The following is a 19,493-nucleotide window of genomic DNA, read 5'->3' on the forward strand; positions in this document are numbered from 1 at the left end:
GCACGTTTTTTGACTTCATCGCCATTCAGAGAGGCTTAGCGTGATTAGAGCAGTGCGATCCTCTGAAGAGTTAATGATGAGAGAAGCAGTAGCTCCACAGAGGCCAATCACACACCAGCCTCTGACAGCATGCAGAGGCTTATCTTGCTCCATGTATTGTGTGGGTCTGACTGTGTATGGGCAGCTGTGTGTGCATGGTGTGGTTGTTAATGCGTGGGAACATATATGATGAGATTTCAGCTATCATTTCTCACATGATAATGTTTGTTATCATTCATTGTGCTCTGAACACCGTTCAAATATGCATGATTCCTTTGTCTGGATGGTTGACATTTGGGGGTTTATGGACATGCAAAGCAGAATCCATAATCATATAGCTTCATTATACTTGTGTCAGAGATACCCAGCTCATGCACAGGAGGGGCTCTCGGTTCCTTCGGGTCTAGTTCAAGGCAGCACACCACACCGAATAAGGCCGCTGGCGGTTTCCCCTTCCCCACTCTCCACGGGACTGACTGACAGGCTTAATGACACTGTCGAGGTTGCAGCATGTCTCCAACTCATTTTCGAATGTGATTGAAGTACGCAGTGGGTAGCTTTTCATCAGCGTTGAGCAGACAAAAGGGACGTTTTTTTATTGTTGTTTCAGTATGTGTGTTCACTTCGGTTGTTTGCTCATCCACACCTGCAGTTTGGAAGAGATACACGGGAGAAAAATCACTTTATGGTCGTTATTAGAGCTGTTCAGGAATCTCCTGGAGATAAGTTTTGCAAGGACCTGTCTCCGGTGTGCAATCTACTTGTTTATTGCATGCTATCGATACTGGCTTTATGCTGTGTCAGACAGAATGAACAGTGGATATGGCACTATTAAGATTTTATGTCTGGGTCAGTGTGTCATTGAGTCAAGTTGCATGTCTTTAGTTTACAAAAATGCACCATAATTACAGAAAACAAAAATTAAAGAGGATCCTGAAAGGACTTACAGCTTTTGGAAAAAGCATCATATGTAGACCTCCTTTTTTATTTTCTATTTATACTGACATAGATTCACAAGTATACCATGTTTTAAAATGATGTAAATGCAGCCTCAGATGAAGAACACATGACACATTTTACAAACAGAAAATGATAACAGTGCTAAAGCAGCCAGGTGCTACTAATCAAATTCACTTGAATAACTGATCATCAGCAAGTGCAACCACCTCTATGAACGTTGACATTTCTGAAATTTGCTGTCTTGAAGCTTTCAGATGTCACAATAAAAAAAGCCATCAGCACTGATCTCTGGAACCACTTGTTGCTGCCCATCAATCCTTGGAGTGAGTGACTGGCATTTCTGATTGCTGATTGTGTGCTTCTGTGTTTATGCTGATGGTTTTACTTCACATCTATGTCGAAGCTCAGTTTTTAATGAGCTTTTCTGACTAGATGGAATTCTGGCTTTGGATATTTATTGTGCTACTTGGAGCATTTTATTTGGTTCAGTTTGTTCCCACAACCCTGCCATCTGCCCCTGATTTAAGGGTGGCATTTCACTAAGCTTTAACTGTTGAGACGGTATTTGGCGAAAGAAATCCCTCAAAATTGTAAGAAAATACATACATTTTCAGCTGCAGTCTCACTGAACTGTAAATGTTTGCAATCAAGTGACCAATGAGCCGTGAGGCTGTGTTTTGATAAGCCAGTTTTTAAAATCATGGCTTATTTTTATGTGCAAGGCTTGCAAAATTGCAATTCTTGGCCATGCATATTATTTTGCTGTCCACCTCCGCACACATCACACCTGCCTCTTTTTGTATCCACCCTGGCAGCCACCCCCATGTTTATGATTTAATCTGCTGGAGTACAAGAAAATAGGCAGGTTTTGACTGGTTTTACAGTAATTATTATTTATTATCAGTGTAGTTTTTAGACCTAGGCACTTGCCTCAGATATTTTCTGTTGGGTTGGAGACACCTGCAGCAAATTTCAAATAGGCTCGAGACACGTTGGAGACGCCCATAGTGACTTTGTAAGTATTTTGAAAGAAAAATTGTTGCACACATTTTTGGAACATTTTCAAAACTCAAGCGAAAGAGCTATGATCCTCTGTGACTCACGGGAGGAAGTTAAGAACCCCGGGAAAGGCGTGAGACATTTAGGGGACTCCTTCATGAATGTTGTTTGCCAACTACTCACAGCCCAAGGATCAAAACTTCCCCAGATAAAGGTGAAAAGCCAATACGATCCAACAGAATATGATTACTCCTAAGTAGCATCTTTGGTTCCAGCTTTTTTCTATTATTTCTGCTAAAGGTGGCTTTACAAGCTGTTGAATCATTGGATGCACGTTGATTTTGTAGGCACTGCTTCTGCATTTTTGCTTTGCTTTTAAACACAATGGTGCTGAAAAGGTCCTGTTGTTAGTTTGAGGTTGTATCCCATTTTAAAGGCTGGTAAATGTTGTAAAGATCACTTTTTTGCTATACACTGTATCTAAAGCTTTAATATTAAAAGGATCTTTACTTTTTGTCTTTAATTTTTTTATCATGACTGCATGTATAGGTGACCTAAAGTTTTATATGTTGCCTTTTGTTTTTATTACAATTTTTTTCAAGTATACATGCCAGTGTGTGTGTTGCACATACAGCTGCGGGCACTCATGTTAGTTCCAGTTCACAATAATTCAGACCAAGCCATTTGTTGCTGCAGATGTGGTGTGAGTCATGTAAGAGATGTTGGTCTTGGCAAAGCTGTACCTCTAACTCTCTCCTCCTTCTTATTTTTGCTTCACTGGTCTTTCTTTATTTTGACTTGTTGAAGTTGAATTCCACTGATACTCATGGGTCTGCTTTAAGTCAGATTAACTTTAACTTTCGCTACAAGTTTTCCCCCGCTTTGTTTTGTAGCTTCAGCTTTTTGTCATTGGGGATAGTTCAGCTGAGGCAAGTATTCCTCCTTCGCTGGCATATCCCCCTCTGCTACATTGCGTGACCTGAGCACAACAAGCATTCCACAAAAATCAGGCCTTAAAATTCCAACACAGTCCCTGCAGAGTGTTTGGTAAACATATTCCCCTTTCTGTTCTCTGTCTCTTTCCAACTCTTAGTCCCCGAACACTCCCTTCCCCCTTTCCCTTGGAATTTCTTCAATGTATCTTTCTCCATTAAGATTTTGTTTTTCCAGAACTGCTTATGGTAATGTAGCAGAGACAGATGTGTATTTGGTTTTCTTGTTGTTTTTTGTGTGCATGGTGGCTTGTTGGTGTAGAAATTAGCTTTGAGCAAACGTGCATCTCTGTTGGCTCGATTGAGATGCCAACTTAATTTGTGGCTGAAGGGTTGTAACAAAAGCCAATCACCCGTCCACCTTCACTGCTGTTCTGCCAGAGGCAAGAGATACAATCACGGCCCCTGCTAGCAACTATTTACCTTCTCTGTCAATCAGAGTCCTGTGGCGTGTGCTCACGGCTGGAGGCATCACTGGCAGGTGGTCTCACATTTCCCTGAAAATGTCGCTTAAAAGTAACAATTATTTCCAGATCATCCCTTTGTGTCTCATCAGCACGCTACAGCCTGGCACACCCTTGATCTTTCATCTGCCATTGTCTTTTCCCCCCTCTGTCTGGTTCTTAGTGGCCCTTACTTCCTGCAAATGGACTGCATCAGTAGATCCATTTAGTACTGTCCTGGGAAATTTCAGATTTAAGGAAAGTAATTAGGCTATTTGGGTTTGATACCTTTGTCTCAACACGCAGACACAGGCTTTGATAAAAGGAACACTGTCAACCCAGGAGGCAGATGTGTCTCGCAAGGGACAAGGGAAGAAATGTTCCTGGGATTTGGTTTCCATTATGTTGGACTAAGTAAGCTTACCGTTGTCTTAAGTCTGTGCTGCAGTGGGAAGTAGTGTGTCCACACATCTTTTTGGGCATATTTTACATACTGTGCTTCTGAAGGTTTTTTTTTACAGCCCGGTGCTAAAATCCCCTTTTTAACTCTTTATCAGGGAAACCAGCTCTGTCCACCTGCAGCTAAAGCGTACTGTAAAGCCCAGTGGTGTTAAACTCATGGGGGTTAGTCTTCTGTAGCTTGAAGGAGTCGCGGTCTATGGAGCGGTAAGGTGCAAAGGTGTTTTGCAGGGATAGCCTTGTCTTTTGATCCCTGTAAGAGTTGGTGTCGATGCTGTGTTCTGTCCAGGCCAAAGTAGCCACCCTCGCCAGGCTTGTAATTACATTTTAGGAACAGAAACGCAGGGGAAGGAAAGGATTTAACTGGTTGGTGTGCTGGACTAAAGGGTAGAACGGGACCCTTTCACTCTCTCAGCTGCATGTCATTGCAGATTTATTTGATCAACACCGCAGAACATGATGACAAGTGTTGCTTTAAGGTGCTATGGAGCTGGCTGCTTAACAGACGAGAGGTGAAAGGTTGTTTGATGGTGCTAGTTTTTTTAACAACAGCCATCTTTTTTTACAATTTGATGATTTAACTGAGGCAAATAGTCAGCTGCAGATACCTTCAAATACGTTCTGCCTTGATTTTTTCAGGCTCACTTTGTAACTTGTGATACAGAATGCGAAGTTGAAATTTGGTTGTCATTGCTTTGTTTAGATGTCATTAAACTTTCTTCGAGGCTTGCTTTTACATGCAAAGATTGAATCACATCACCTAAGGTTTTTTTTGCCAATATTGTAGGATGAATATAAAAAACAATCATAACTGAGTCTTTATCTTCTCCACAACTAACCAAATGTTAAACAAGTCTGTCTAATTCAATCTTAAAAATGAACAACATCAGAGACTTCAGCAGTTTTTGTTATCAGTACAGTGGCAGCTAATACTCACTGGAAATGACTCCATAAAAATGAACACATGGCTAAATGTTTTTGGACATTTTATAATAGATGTTCTGTAATTATTTGGCCAAACAAAAGTGCTTGTTTTCTTCGGGGGGAACTCTGATTTCGGCAAAACACCTGCTTGTTAATTAGCAAATCGTGCACACAGATTGCAGAAAAGCCTTTTAGCTCCTTTTGATTGGTAACTATTAAATCCAAACAGAATAAATGTGTGCAGACTAAAAACATATTTTATAATGTGCAGGAATGTAAGTGGAGGGATTGCATGAGGGTCAAAAATTCAATTCAGAATTCCTATCAATGTTGCCTTCCTTTTAAAATATTTTTTCATCAAATTTTGTTGTTGTAACAAGGAGAATGATCCCTGAGTTATGGTTACCAAGGTTTCCTTAAAACTGGTGTACCTCTGTAGCGGCTAAAGTTTTTGTTTCCTGTCTTATTTGACCTCTTGAGCATTTAGCAGTAGCTGCTTGTTGCCGTTGGTAACAGGTGTGATGAGAAGAGAGTTTGTGAGATAAAAGAAGCTGAAAAGCTTTGTTTTTCCACTGTGAGTGATCTTTTTCACACAGTCACTTGATCCGCTGATTTATGTGAGTTTTGGAGTCTTGATAGAAATTGGATGAAACCTTTCATGTAAAGCACAACAGATGTCTTGGGTGTCTTTAAATAAAATCTTGACTAGTTTACCCAGAATCATGAACTCCTTATTAAAGCAAAGCCACAGCAAGACCACACCCTCTCATCTGTAACACCTGCAAGTTTAGTATGTTAAAAAGGAACCCTCTTTACTGCTTTTGACTTGAGAAAGAGGAAATCCCATAGATTTTAAATTTGTACAATGTGTTAATTGACATTAACTTTAAAATCCTCATGTATACAAAAGAAAAAAAAAACATTACGCAGCCGATTACACTCAAATTATTAATCCATTTTAACCTCTTCCCTGATTTTGACTTTCAACATTTATTTACCTGAGATTTTGTGACTCAGACATTTTCAATCACAAAAGGAAAACACATAAAATCAAAGAAGTAAAAAAAAAAAAAAATCCCATCATCCCTCCATTTCACAGAAATCTAGTGTGGTCTGAACCCATTAGGCATGAGTTGCTCACTGTTTCAGATGGTTTAGAGGCGAGCTGCACAACAGCTCCCCTTTTCTTGACGAGAACTGCGATGTGCAGAGAGGCTCGACACTTGGTTGTCACTCTTCATTTCATTCATTGTGTCAGGCTGCTCCAAGCAACAACTCTGGCCAGCTCATATCGATCCGGGTCCTTAGACCTTAACCTGTGTGTTCTCTAATCTCTCCTCCTATCCTCTTTTTTGTGTACTATTAAAAAGATGGAACTCTGTCTGTCAGGCCTGATTTGTCTAGCTGTGTGGTCTGCCAGAGACCCTGGCTCCCATCCTTCAGGCTCCAAAGCGCCCTTTATTAACCCTGGACTTTTGCACCCTTGGATTGACTGCCCGGCATCCCGCTGACTGCTCTCAATTGCGAGCGTGAACCTATTCAAGCTACACTACATTTGTCAGTGTGCCCTCAAACCCACTAGAAACCCGTCATAACAGCTAATTAGTTTTTTAATGAAAATAAAATAAAAAAAAATAAAAATTTGTTTTTTTATTTTAATTTACCTACATCATCAATATATATATTACATACTTTAGATTTTTTGCAAAACATTTTTTGTGAACACTTTAGTCCTTTCCAGTCACATTCAGCACTGGCCCTCACCCTTATACCTGTTAAGAAGGAGTTATCCACTTTGCTCCTCACCTGAGGCTTTGCAAAGTGGCAAATGCTGAAGCATACCTCACCACCCCTGCTCTCAAATGACTTTGAAACACCGCTGTGATTTCCCTTTCTGTCACCACAAAGTCTCTCAAGAATTGATTCCCTACACCACCAGGCATCACACAGCTTTGCCTGTGGAGATTTGACTTTAGTAGAGAAATAAACAGCAGTGCCATACAACCCTTCAAGGCTTTGCTCTGATTTGGAGTACATTAAGATTCATTCACAGTGCCCCACTTCCCCTGTGTGCTACCTCTTCAATTTCCTCCTCTAGCAGACTTTAGATTCATGTGTTTATATCAGAAGGCAGGAGGGCTGTTTTTGCATTTGAACAATGCTGACATCCTGCCACAAGGGACAGGCACTCTAAGACGGAGGCTATGGGGGCTGGGAAGCTCAGCTGCTCTGCCACCCTCCCTTTTCTTTCCTGTTATAACATTAGGCCATTTTTGTCAACAGTGTTTTGTCTAGCACATTGTCGGAGAGAGGGAGCTTGAAATATCAAACCCCCACGCCACGTAAAAAGGGAACAGTCAAATTTTCCACTAAGACTGGCGGAGACTGTCAGGTTACATTTTTCACTGTGCCTCTCACGTTTCTTCCTCTCTCCCACATTGCTTGTTTACCATCAACTCATGCAGTTTATTGTCAAAAAAGGAAAACCACACACACACTCACACATACAAAAGCACATACTTGATGATATATTCCCTTGCACACAAATGCAAAAACCTTGCAGCACACAGAAGGATTTCCATACACGCACACAGGTTAAACCCACAAAGCTCTGGGATATATTTGGTGTTCTTGTGTGTCACTTTGTGTCTTTGTGTATGGATGTTTGAGTTCCTGGATACTGAGTCTCTGAAGTAACCCGAAATGATCCACCATTCGTCTTGCACCACTGCACACCCCACACTTAAAAAAAAGCCTTTCTTTTTTTCACTTGCAAAAACGTTGCCTGCACTGTGGCTTGTCAATATCATTAATCCCCTTCATCTCATGCAGCATGGATGTTTGTGCTTGTTTCTGACTTTGGCTGTCTGCGATTTTGACCAGCCGTGTGGAAGTGGAACATCTTCATCCATCTCATGACCTTTAGTGACAATCAGTCCTTTGTGAACATGTCCTGTGAAGGCTAAAAGAATTATGAAGCTAAAGGTCCCATGGTGTCATTTATCTCAATTTTACATAGGTCATAGAGAAACAAGTGTCTCCACTGTTATCTCATCACTGTCATTAGATCAGATTAGCTCTGATCATTGATCAAAGAAATTGGTTTAAAGTCTATATTTGTTAAAGCTTTTCCAAAAGAAGCACGTATACATGATGATCCTTCCCTGATTTAGAATTATGGTAACAACGAGAACTGACTTTTACTGGCATCACTTTAAAAGTTGAAAATGTAAAGATAAACCTATGTATCACTTGTCTTAAAATAAGCCAACATTGAGCTTGGACTGAACCAAGCAGCTGTATCACCATCAGCCTCTATAGACCTCTGAATCCTGGATGTTTATATAGTAATGCAGACTCTCTTCAGACTTGGCACTAACATGTGTCCTGGTTGATTTAGTCACAAGTGGACAGCTCTAAGTACAAGTGTTCACACCTGGCACAGTCAGCTGATCAACAAACAGGAAATCACCAGGTCTACTGAAGTTTCTCTAAAATCGCAAACACATTCAGACATCTGAACTATCTAATAATATTTTGCTCTTAGTGCAGGTCAGAGTCACTTGAGTCTACTTTTGTAATCTGACAGATACAATGTGAAAAGTAAAAAAAAGCTTGAAATGATTTGTGACTTTAGAGCTCAGTGTCAGAGCAGACACAGATGATTTTAACCTGTAAAACACCACCGCAGTAAAATACTCGACAGCACACTGGCAGCCATTGGATGTTTTCTACACAAATTCACTGTCATCAGAAGTCTGTAAGTTGGTGAACATGCAGCACAATACTGGGAACCTCAGATTGTTATTCTGAGACTGAAACTCTACATTTTACAGTATGGTGACCACAGTAGGTCCAGTCAGCTACAAGATCAATCAGAATAAACATTACATTACAGATACTCTCACCATACAGCATCCTGGTAAATTGATGAAATGGTCATTTTATTTGACAAGGAGTCAGTCAAATAGTAAGTTGCTTCATGTAGCATCAGTTCAGTAGGTGGTCCTTCAGTGTGGCTCAGGATGGTTTGAATTCAACCTACTAAATGGGATAAAAGTGTCCCAGCTCACCTCTGGAGGTGATCTAAAAAAAAGCCACCTTCAATCTGTCCTGAGTGTTCACACCTGAAATTAGCACTGTCCAAGTGCAATCAGATCGCCCAGGATGTAGGTTAGTGCCAGGTCCGAACTGATAAGAACTGTCACTCTGAGAACCACAATCCCTAAGGGTGCAGGGAGCCACATTCATTTAGCCAGGCACATTTGTTTATGGTCCGATTCTGCATCTGAGCAGCTAACACAGGCAGCTTGCTATGCCAAATCTCTTATGCCTACACCTTTCAGAGGTAAACTATAAAGACTGCAGATGCATTTTAACAAATACTATCATAATGCTAATTAAAACACCACCTAAACTCACAACCCTTTCTCGCCTCATTCTCTGCAAAACAAGTCCCTCCAGAATAGTTAACTCTGCTTCTGTTTATTAAATCCTGACAGTAGTTCTGTGCATCAAAACAGAGTCAGATTACTTGTTAGTAAGCTGCAAGGATGTTCAGACCTTCCTATAAGGCTAGTTTTTATAAACAGGCAGCTTGTCGTTAGGTCTGGGGTGAATCTCCAGGACATGTATGCAAGTCAACTTCATGTCTTCTGAAGCAGGGAAATTACATCTGTGTGTGCATGTGTGTCCATGTTTGCCCGCAAGTGTTAGTGGGGTAGGGCAATGAGGCGCAGTTGTACCTGCTCCCGCTTGGGGAAGCACAGCTTTTGCCGGTTTAAAAAGCAGAAGGTTTTGTTATGGCAGAGTGGCAGTCATTTGGCTCTTCTAATGGTGACTCCCTTAGGATCCATATCTCTGTAAACACAGAGCGAGGACAGAGAATGGAGCACAGGCACATAAAACCAGACGGAAATTTTACCAAATACCATTCCACCCTAATCCAGCACACTGATATAACCAGCATGCCATCATATAAACTCCCTGTTTTCTCTCTTGTTTAATGAGACATTCACATGCTCACACAGATAAGAACATATGCACTATAGAGATCATCTTTTAAGTCTCTTTTAGACCATCACTTACTGGTCAGCTCCCTTTTAGCTGATAACAGTTGAGACGTTTCCTTTTTTTGTCAAAACTTATTGCTCTGGGTGAATGCAGATCTTAACACATGCTCACCTTAGGGATGTCTTCGGTATTCTTTCATCTTTCAAAGACAATTTCTCCTCTAGCTCTTTGTGCTTCCCCCTCCTCCCTTACTGCTCCACCCAACCACCCCTCTCCCTCCAAAGTGGGACTCTGTTTCCTCCCAGCCAGCTCCTGTTGATGCCCAAACGCAGCTCGTTAGAGAAGACACTGGTGCATGGTCCTCCTCACCTTCCCTCTGCAATTCCTTTTAATTAGACCGTTGTTCTTGTGTGCATGTGTTTACCAGAGAATACACTGGTGTGTGTGTGCTTGTGTGCGTGTGTGTGTATTTGTATGTGTGTAGTCTAAGAATAAGATGTTTATGCACAAGAGCCATGTTTTTGAAGGAACTGGCATCACAGTGGCTTGTTTGTTCCTCTCATGGTTAACCAAGGCATTTAATAGCAGTGTATGCTGAAAATACGTTGCAAAAATAATGAGCTGAAACTGACTTTGACACACTCCCAGTTTTAGTCTTGTGAAGTGTCACTTTTCGGTTTTGGTCTTGCCTATTTACTACCCGCGGCCAAACATGGATGGGTGATAATGTTTTTTTTTGGTGTTTATGTGTGTGTGTGTGTGTTCGTGTGCGTGCATGTGTATAGCTTTAGAAACATGTCTTTTAAAAAGTCATCGTTGAGGGTACATTTATAACTGATTAACTGGAACAAACCCAATTCAAGATGGCTAACTGACCTTAGAAAACACTAAAAGGCTACAACTCAATCAGTTTCACAGATAGTGAGCTAAAATTTGATGTGGTAGTAGCTGTGAGTCATCCCCAACACATATTGTGAGTGCTAACTGATTGAGAGACATTTGTTTTCAAAACTATTGGAGTCAATGCTGTCTGTCTGTTAGCAAAATGTTTTGCGAATCACTGAACGGATTTTAATGAATCTTTCAGAAACCAATTATTGGATGTCCATCTTCAACACATTAATATTTGGAGTCAGCCCAATTTAACATGGCCACCACAGCTAATCGGCCTCAGAAAACACAAAAATGGCTATAACTAATATTAGAAATATGGAACAAAAATTTGGTGTCGTAGTAGCTGAGAATAATCCTCAACACATATTCTGAGAGCTAACACATCTTACAAGATCTTATAGTACTGCACGAGATCGTGCCTCATTTACAAGGCTTGAACAAAACAGTTATAAGGTAATAACATCTCTCATCACAAGATAATTTTAGTTTAAACCTGGAGTGGGCAATAGTCAGTCTTTCAGGAAATGTTAGGCCTTTAATGATTTTATTGTTGTTGATCAATAATCGAAACAATCAACTTAAGGAAAGCATGTCATGGGTCTCTTAAACTATTTCGAACATTTTTTTGATTAATATGTGACAAAGGGGTTTTAGATACTTTGAGAATTTCTCTCATTTTGGTAATTCTGACTAAAAACCTTTCTTCATTGGAGTTGTCTTGTTTTGTTCAGAATTTGCGCACCGTTCTACCATGTCCATGTTTAGTAAATTTATTAAATATAAAACCAAAATATCTCTTTTATTGAGTGTTTTCTCTGTCACATAATAAAAGGTTTGGCAGCACTTTTACTTCACGGAAGCCTGTTAGTGCTTGGAAACTTGTGCCATTTACGAATGATTGAGGCTGTGTGCTTTTGAGCACTTATACTGCAGCAGGAAATATGATGATTCGTTCCCCCACATCTGTGCCTCGACACAGTCTGTATTCGCGGGTCTGCAACCAGTTCTTTTACCCTCTTTGCAGAGTTTGCTCAGATGTACACCTTCAACTGTGAGGCTTTCCTGATTTATGTCCAGTAAATTCAACTAGGCAGAAATGGACTCTGGTTAAGTTGTAAAAGCATTTCAAGAAGCAATGAGAGAATTAGGACTACGAATGTCACATTCAGCAAAAAGTCTAAACACTATATCTTATTCCTTGACTTTTTGTGGCTGCTTCTGCATTTTCAGACATCTTTTACACTAACATTTATTCATTACTTTGAATTTTAAATCTTGACAATTTGTTTGCATGATATCAACACAGGGTAAAGGCCCAATATTTGTGTCAGTTCAGTGAACAGTGAGGTTGTTCCCACCTTCGCAGTAATACAATTAAACCTGCTGTCCATCTCGTCTTTACAAGACAGAGCAACTTCTCTCCCCTGTCATATAATCCCGTTACAGCACTTACCTAAAGTAGGAGGGGGGGTGCCAGGTTTTCCTGCAACATGCTGTTTGAACAGAGGGCGAAGTAGGATTTTTAACACCTTAATCTCTCAACCCCATCTGCTATCTTTCTTATTCTCACATACACTTTAATCTGCTGTCACTGGTTTATGGTCTTATCTCCCTTCTAGTTTTCCATGACTACACATTAATATACATACTGTATATTATAAAAAAGTCTATATAATTCAGTTTTCAGTTGAGACTTCTAAACCTTCTTGATCCTTGTTATGATCTCTTGAAACAGTTAACACAATGAAACCCTGTCTATATAAAAACATTGTATTGATGTTACATCCTTTTGGAGAGGGTTTTGGTATTAAAAGCAGTAGATATTTGTTTGTACACCTGCCTGTGTTTATATGTGCCTGGTTTTCTCATTCAGAGGGAGGCTCCACACCAATGTTTGGAACTTTCTTCAAAGTAAAGACTTTTTTTTACAAGTTTAGTCAGAATCCAACTGCCTAAGATCACCATGACAACCAAGCTCGTCCCATAACCTGAGCCAGTCCGTGATGATAGCCTTAGTTGTTTGGAGTACATCAGACCTCAGAGGACCAAAGTGAAATAAGGAGGACTTTCAAAGACATGGTCACACAGCTGCGAGGTGCGGCAAAACCACAGAAATCAACACAGCAGTGAAGCTGTGGGCAGCGCTCCTCTGTTCCAGGATAAGTAAAAGAAAAACACACATCAGGAGCTCTGAGTCACAGAACTCACACAGAACCACCAGCCCTGGACCTCAGGAGGAGCTCTGCTGCCTGACATAAGGAGCTAATTGTGCTAAGTGAAATGCCTTACTTAGTACCATGTGCTTTGAAAGTGCTGCACAAAGAAAACACGACTAGTTGAGGTTGAATCATAAACCATTGTCCCTGAGAGAACAGAAATGAAATAAGGTTATTGGAGCCAAGCATTGATTTGCATGAATTTGTCATTTCAGTCCTCTTCTTCCATCACCTGTCTCCACTTCTACTTTCTCCCTTCCAAAACTAGCCTACCTTTCATTAGGAGACCCTTTGTACAAAATGTGTTTGCTGATTAGAGCCAGTGCTTTATCAACAGTGTAAAAATAGAGGGCGTTGGGATTAATCAAATCCCCACACGTCCGGAGAAAGGCTGAACTCTGTAAACACAATCAAATCTGACTTTTCAGATAAACTGTGTGTAGGTGGGTGTGTTTGAGTGGACGGTGTGTGTGTGTGTGTGTGTGGGTGGGGGCAGGTTTGTGAAAATGAAAACAGAGGAAAGATGTGCAAAAGAGAAACTGAAATAAAAATTAAAATGAAGTCAGTTTGGTGGAAATTATGCATTCTGCAGAATTATTTTTCCCCCAGACAAAAAGTTATTTTTGCAATATTGGTGGGGAGTCAAAATGAGCAGTGGCGGTGGGGAATATAGTCAGAAGGGAGAGAGATGCATATGGTCCCAGTTGTCCTTCTCTGAGCCAAACACAGTACATCCTCTGTTACTGGCAGGGCTGGATCCTCATTATCTGCCTATCTTGGCTCCCATTTGAGGAGAAAATGCAGCGTTGCAGTCTCACTTTAGAGGGACACTGATCACAAGAGCAACTCATCTCAACTGGAGTAGATTGCACCCCTCCCTCTCATTTTCCCTTCCCCCCTGCCTCCCCACTGTGCTTGGTTGAAGGCAGACAGAGATGAGCAATCCTCTGTTTTCTGCTCAAAAAGTGGAAATTTGAGTCGGAGAGATGGAGCGAAGCTTCAAAAGGCACATGTAATTGAGCAGCTCTAGATAGGCTATCTGGGAACATGAAACAGCAACAGTTGTGACGGAGGGTAATTGCCTCCCCGGGCTCGTATAATGCCTTGTCGAGTCTTTAAACTTGAGCAAAACTGCTGGAAGTCCTTATGTCAGCAGGTAATTGGTTCCAGGCATCAGCAGCTATGTGAAATGAAGGAAAGATAGTTTTTTTGTGTATTTCTGCATTTAGAAAAAGGGTGTCTAAAAGATTCAAAGAGAAGAATTTGTCTTTATAAGCGTTTCCAAGAGTGTCCAAACATCAAGATTTTCTTTCCTCATGTACAAAGAGAGAAATACTTTTTATCAATTTCTTCTAAAGCAAAGTAAAAATCCCTTCTTTTTTTATGCTCGTATATTTTGCCCATTGTTGTCTAGATGTGTTCTGTAAAATATGATATAATTATGAGTAAAGTTCAAATTGATGCCCCCTTTACAGTCTAATGCAAGTAACTGTGGAAAATTTTAGATCATGTGGCTGTAAAAGGGCTCTCATAAATGTCCTACTCCTGTAGAAGTTCATTCCTCACTGTTGCTGACTTTCAAATTTCAGCATCCTGAAGCTATACAAGAAAAGCAGTATTGTGGCCTTCGCTGTCAGGGTGCCTCACCTATTTGCTGGCCTCTTTCCAACCCTTTTTCTGGCTGGTGAATGCAGAGTGGGACATTGGGAAGGATATGATTTATTATTTGCCCCTGCATGATTAATTGAACATCTGTTCACGCAATGACAACTGACCCCCATTCCCGACTGTTTATCCTCTGTATAACCAGGTAATAAGCACGCAGTGAATGTGTCACATGAGAAGTCAAGACTGCACTTTGTGAACTCTCTCCATTTCACTGTATTCCTCTCAGTTTTCTGGTTTAGTCAGTTTTCTCTGTGGTTTTACTTTCTCAGATGGACTCTTGTTGAGAAAATGGAGGGTTGAGTGGATTACGATACACAGAATATTACTCTAGATGTGTATAGCTTGAAAAGTCTTGTCTTCAGTCTGCTGCCCCCCACAGCTCTGGTGTGAAGCTGAAACCTCCCTTCTCTCTCGCCTGATTAGCAGAGTCTTTGTTCCGTTTGTGGTGGCACGCCATGAGGCATGATTGCAGTGGGCAAACTGACTGCATTAAAGCCAGCCTGCTGCTGTGCTGATCTGCATCACACTTTACCCCCCTCCTTTCTCAGCACAGACAAAATCAAATCAGCTTTTGCTTGTTGTTTGGTCTCTGAGCATTTGGCCTCCTTAGAGACTTAAGAATTTATTTTTTTTCTCTCACATTTGATGTACAGTTCTTCTGGTAAAAGGGACATTTTATTGAGTGATGGAAATCTGTGATGCAGAGCCAACAAAATGACTTGCTGTTAATGGAATGTTTGTATAATTAATAAGGCCCTTTTTGCCTACATTTCATTACTTTTCTACTTTCTCACTTATTGTGTGCCTGTCTTTCTACCTGTGTTTCTGCAGGCTGCTTCAATGGCGCTGAGCAGCCTGGGCCATGTATATACAGCCATTGGGGACTATCCGAACGCCCTCGCCAGCCACAAGCAGTGTGTCCTCCTGGCCAAGCAGTCCAAGGATCAGCTCTCTGAGGCTCGAGAGCTAGGAAACATGGGGGCAGTCTACATCGCCATGGGAGACTTTGATAATGCTGTTCAGTGTCATGAACAACATTTAGGCATAGCCAAAGCCCTGGAAAATAAACGAGAGGAAGCTCGGGCATACAGCAATTTAGGCAGTGCCTACCACTACCATCGTAATTTTGACAAGGCTATGTCCTACCATACTCATGTTCTGGAGCTTGCCCAGGAGCTGGAAGAAAAATCCATTGAGATGAGAGCTTACGCAGGGCTGGGACATGCTGCCCGCTGCATGCAAGACTTGGAGAGGGCCAAGCAGTACCACGAACAGCAGCTGTCTATTGCTGAAGGACTGAAGGACAGGGCTGCCGAGGGAAGGGCCTCCTCCAATTTAGGTATGTATGGAGAAGGCATAGAGTTAAAATATGTTTGTTAACTAATTATACCATGTATACCACACTTTTCATATAGGATACAAAATGATATGATGTACTTCATTATCCTCCGTGGGAAATTTGTTTGGGACTCAGTCCTGTCCCAGTGGCTGCCTACACAAAAAAAATCCATAAATTATTAAACCGTTAAAACAAACTTAAACAATACACACATAATTCAATGGTAATATATTCCCATTTTAAAAAGATGAAGTTGCCTTTAATATATTCTCAGTAGCTAGATTCACAATTGAACCATTGACATCTATTAAGTCTACGCGCCATATTCTGTACACAGTTAGAAATCAAGGTACAAGAATATACCTAAAAAGGTACATTGACTTTGTCACTGCAGCTGTATCCTAGGACAAAAACATACCATTGTTCAAGGCACCATTCAAGGTGCCTGCACCCTTCTAGGCTACAGCTGGAGTGACATAGCCAATGTACCTTTTTAGAGACGTTCCTGTACCTTGATTTTTAAGTGTGAAAAGAGAATCCTAGGTTACTATAATTCATTCCAATTGATGTAGGTATGACCAATGCTTCTTAGTACTGTCCCAAAAAGACAGATAATCACACATGCTCACACCAGTGCTAGAATCAAATTTGTCCTAGCATACAAGGTTTTGGACTTTCCAAGGAAGGAAGCCACATATAGACACAGAAAAAAATGAAAAATCCACACACAATAAAGACCATCATGTAGGCCCTGCAATGTATTCTAATTTGAAATACAAGTCAAAAGACATCCTGCATCAAAAACGGTGAACGTAGTGTGTGATGCTGTAACAGTTTTACACCTCTGGAAAGTGGTTAGAGCAACAAGACAAAGGCAAACAAGACCGATTTTTGCTACAATATGAACTTTCTTTGGAATTTGCCCACTTAGACCTAGCTTGCAGAAGTAAGACAGGATAAGAGAGAGGGGACTGAGGTTGAATAACATTTAGGGATGTCCCAAGCTGATCTCAAGTATTGGATCAGGGTCCCAATTGGTCCTGATTGATTGATATTGGAGTAGTATTTGACCACATTCTGCTCCTGGTCTCTGGTGTTAACCTGCTGTCTGTGGTTTTATGTCAGCTGTGCTGTAGTAACGGCTGTCATAAAATGTTGGGAAGTATTGTGCCAACATGTTTGCAAAATTAAAAAATTTTAAAATACAAATTGAGAGCAGTTTAGTTGCTTCTTGCAACATTTTTAATTCAGGTATTTCTTGAGACAGTGGTGATAGAGCTACATTCAATACCACCTATTTTAGTTTGTGTAGACATTTAAAATCCAAACACTCAGCTGAGTACACTGAGTTCACCCAGCTCTTAAAGCTAGTATGGCTAAATGACACACTTTAGAGAAAACTTTAAAAAGAACAGATAGGTTTCCATGGGTCAGCGGTAGGGAAAGACTAATTACGTGACTGAATTTATCACTCTGTATGATCAACATATTGCATTGATTTCAATAATTTTATTCGACTCATGGTATGTGATCTGCAAGTATGTGCTGTAAAGAAAAAGCAAACAAGTATCGGTTTGGAACTCTGTATTGGCTGATATTTAATCTTAAATGACTCAAATATGTATCAGGAACAAAAAGTCCACATCCATAATTACAACATTCATTGAAAAAACTTAATTATACAGGAAATGTAAAGTTTAGTGTCTTGTGTTTGTGTTTGGCCTTGCAGCATTAGCTTCTATTGCCTTCTGGTATTTACAGAATGCATGTGTGCTGTGTACTTATTTCAGGGATATTTATGGTGAAGTAGACCTCAATGTTTATGCTAGTTTTAGGAGAGGTAATTAGCATCTTATGTGATGCTAATAAACCATTCATTATTTCATTCAAAGATGTTTACATGTAGAAACTGTAAACAATTACATTAAGTTCTGGAGCAGAAAATGTCCTAAAGTTTGTGCAAGAAAATACTGTTGACAGACCATGGAGGAAGCTCGAAACTTTATTGTAATGGGATGCCAACATAAAACACATGCCTTCAGGGCATTAACTTACCTCATGAAAAGAGTGTATTTTTGTATAACTCCAGACATTAATTTGTATTTACACTGGTTCTGTCAAAATTCTGAGCAATGTCTTCAAAGGCTGAATAGGTTGTGCAATATGTCTCTTGTTACTTTACTAGGACACGTTCAGTCTATTTTTTTTATTTTTACTTATGTCTTATTTTGACATTTAAGACATAAACATAAATCCTTTTGAAAAGATAATTCTGTAGTGTATCTTACAGGTGGATTGTTTCTGTATTGTGTTATACTTCTTTAATAGATTTTTTTTTATGTGCATGGAGTTTTTTGTGAAAGCAGCTACTGTGACAGCACTGAGTCCAATACAAATTCCCCCCAGCAGGACGATATAGTATACCATTTTGCATTGCATTGTGGTTTGTTGTATCATATTATTGTGTTGTAAATGGAAAAACAAGTGAAAATGAATACATTACAAAGTAAAGGTGTGCTTAATTTTTAACTTTTAACTAGCACATAACAATCCAGCCTTTTACAACTAATTCTACCTAAAATAAATTGTTAGGGAACCTTGTGCATTCTGCTTCTATAATAATAGTAAGGGTTTTATGGGATAAAAGTGTCTTTTTTGAGATTTTCACTGTTCTATGAGATATATCAGCAGTTGTTCAATATTTAGTTCAGCAATTACAACCGGACCTGGAAGACTTATGATGGCTATTAAGATGGTGGTAAACCAGACTCTAATGGACAACTAAGAGGCATGATAGTCTCCTCCAAAAGAATTATTCCTTAACCCAACGTCTAAAATTGTGCAGGCAGAGTGTAGGGTTAATCGGCCAAACATAAATTGAAGCCGTGCTTTGCCCCTCCTGATGGGTTCACATCCTGGGTTGCTCTTAGCTACAACATACACCTAAATTTAAGCTGGTGACTGGTTGTCATAAATTAGGTTGCACTAGTGAGAACATTTTATGATTCTTTAGTACATGTGAGCTTTATTACGAGTGGGCACTCTGTGTCAGGCAGCAAATTTATTCCTGCTCTGTATGTGCTGTGATTGCATGAGAGAGTACGAGAGCACTTTTATTCATCATAAACTTTAATATTACAGTTCTACCAGTCATGACAGAGTAATGACAGTGTGGCTGATTTAGTATCAAAAGCCTTCAGCTGGTGACTGAGCACATGTTGAATGAGTGGGTGGTGGCGATGAAGCCTGTTGATCCACGGAGACAGACTGGACAAGTTGGACAATTATGTGGCTTCAGTAACACTTGACATCCAAAAAAGCTTGTTGCCCATCTGAGCGCTGCCTAAACTGTTACTACTTCTCCCGCTTCACTTTTTGATGCCTCCTTCTCTCACTCCGTCTAGCCCCTCTCCCCCACTGATTCTAATCTGCAGCTGTCAAGCTCCCAGTAATTGAAACTGACTTGATGAATCGCTTAATTACCTTTAATAGCTGATTCGAGAGGAACTGAATAATGAAGATAACAGAGAATGAAGTAGAGGTTGTG

The 19,493-nt window shown here is 40.3% G+C and overlaps 1 protein-coding gene across 4 annotated transcripts in view; it reads left to right on the forward strand.

The window, feature by feature from the left end:
- Positions 1–19,493, forward strand: part of ttc28 (tetratricopeptide repeat domain 28) — a 189,436-nt gene that overhangs the window by 138,434 nt on the left and 31,509 nt on the right. For all 4 annotated transcript variants that reach the window (XM_017417279.3, XM_025006153.2, XM_025006154.2 and 1 more), the window contains one exon: positions 15,439–15,946. In XM_017417279.3, coding sequence (XP_017272768.1) covers positions 15,439–15,946 — 508 coding nt within the window. The remainder of the gene's footprint in view (positions 1–15,438; positions 15,947–19,493) is intronic.

This window comes from Kryptolebias marmoratus, linkage group LG1, assembly GCF_001649575.2.
Source record: "Kryptolebias marmoratus isolate JLee-2015 linkage group LG1, ASM164957v2, whole genome shotgun sequence".
Lineage (NCBI taxonomy): Eukaryota > Metazoa > Chordata > Actinopteri > Cyprinodontiformes > Rivulidae > Kryptolebias > Kryptolebias marmoratus.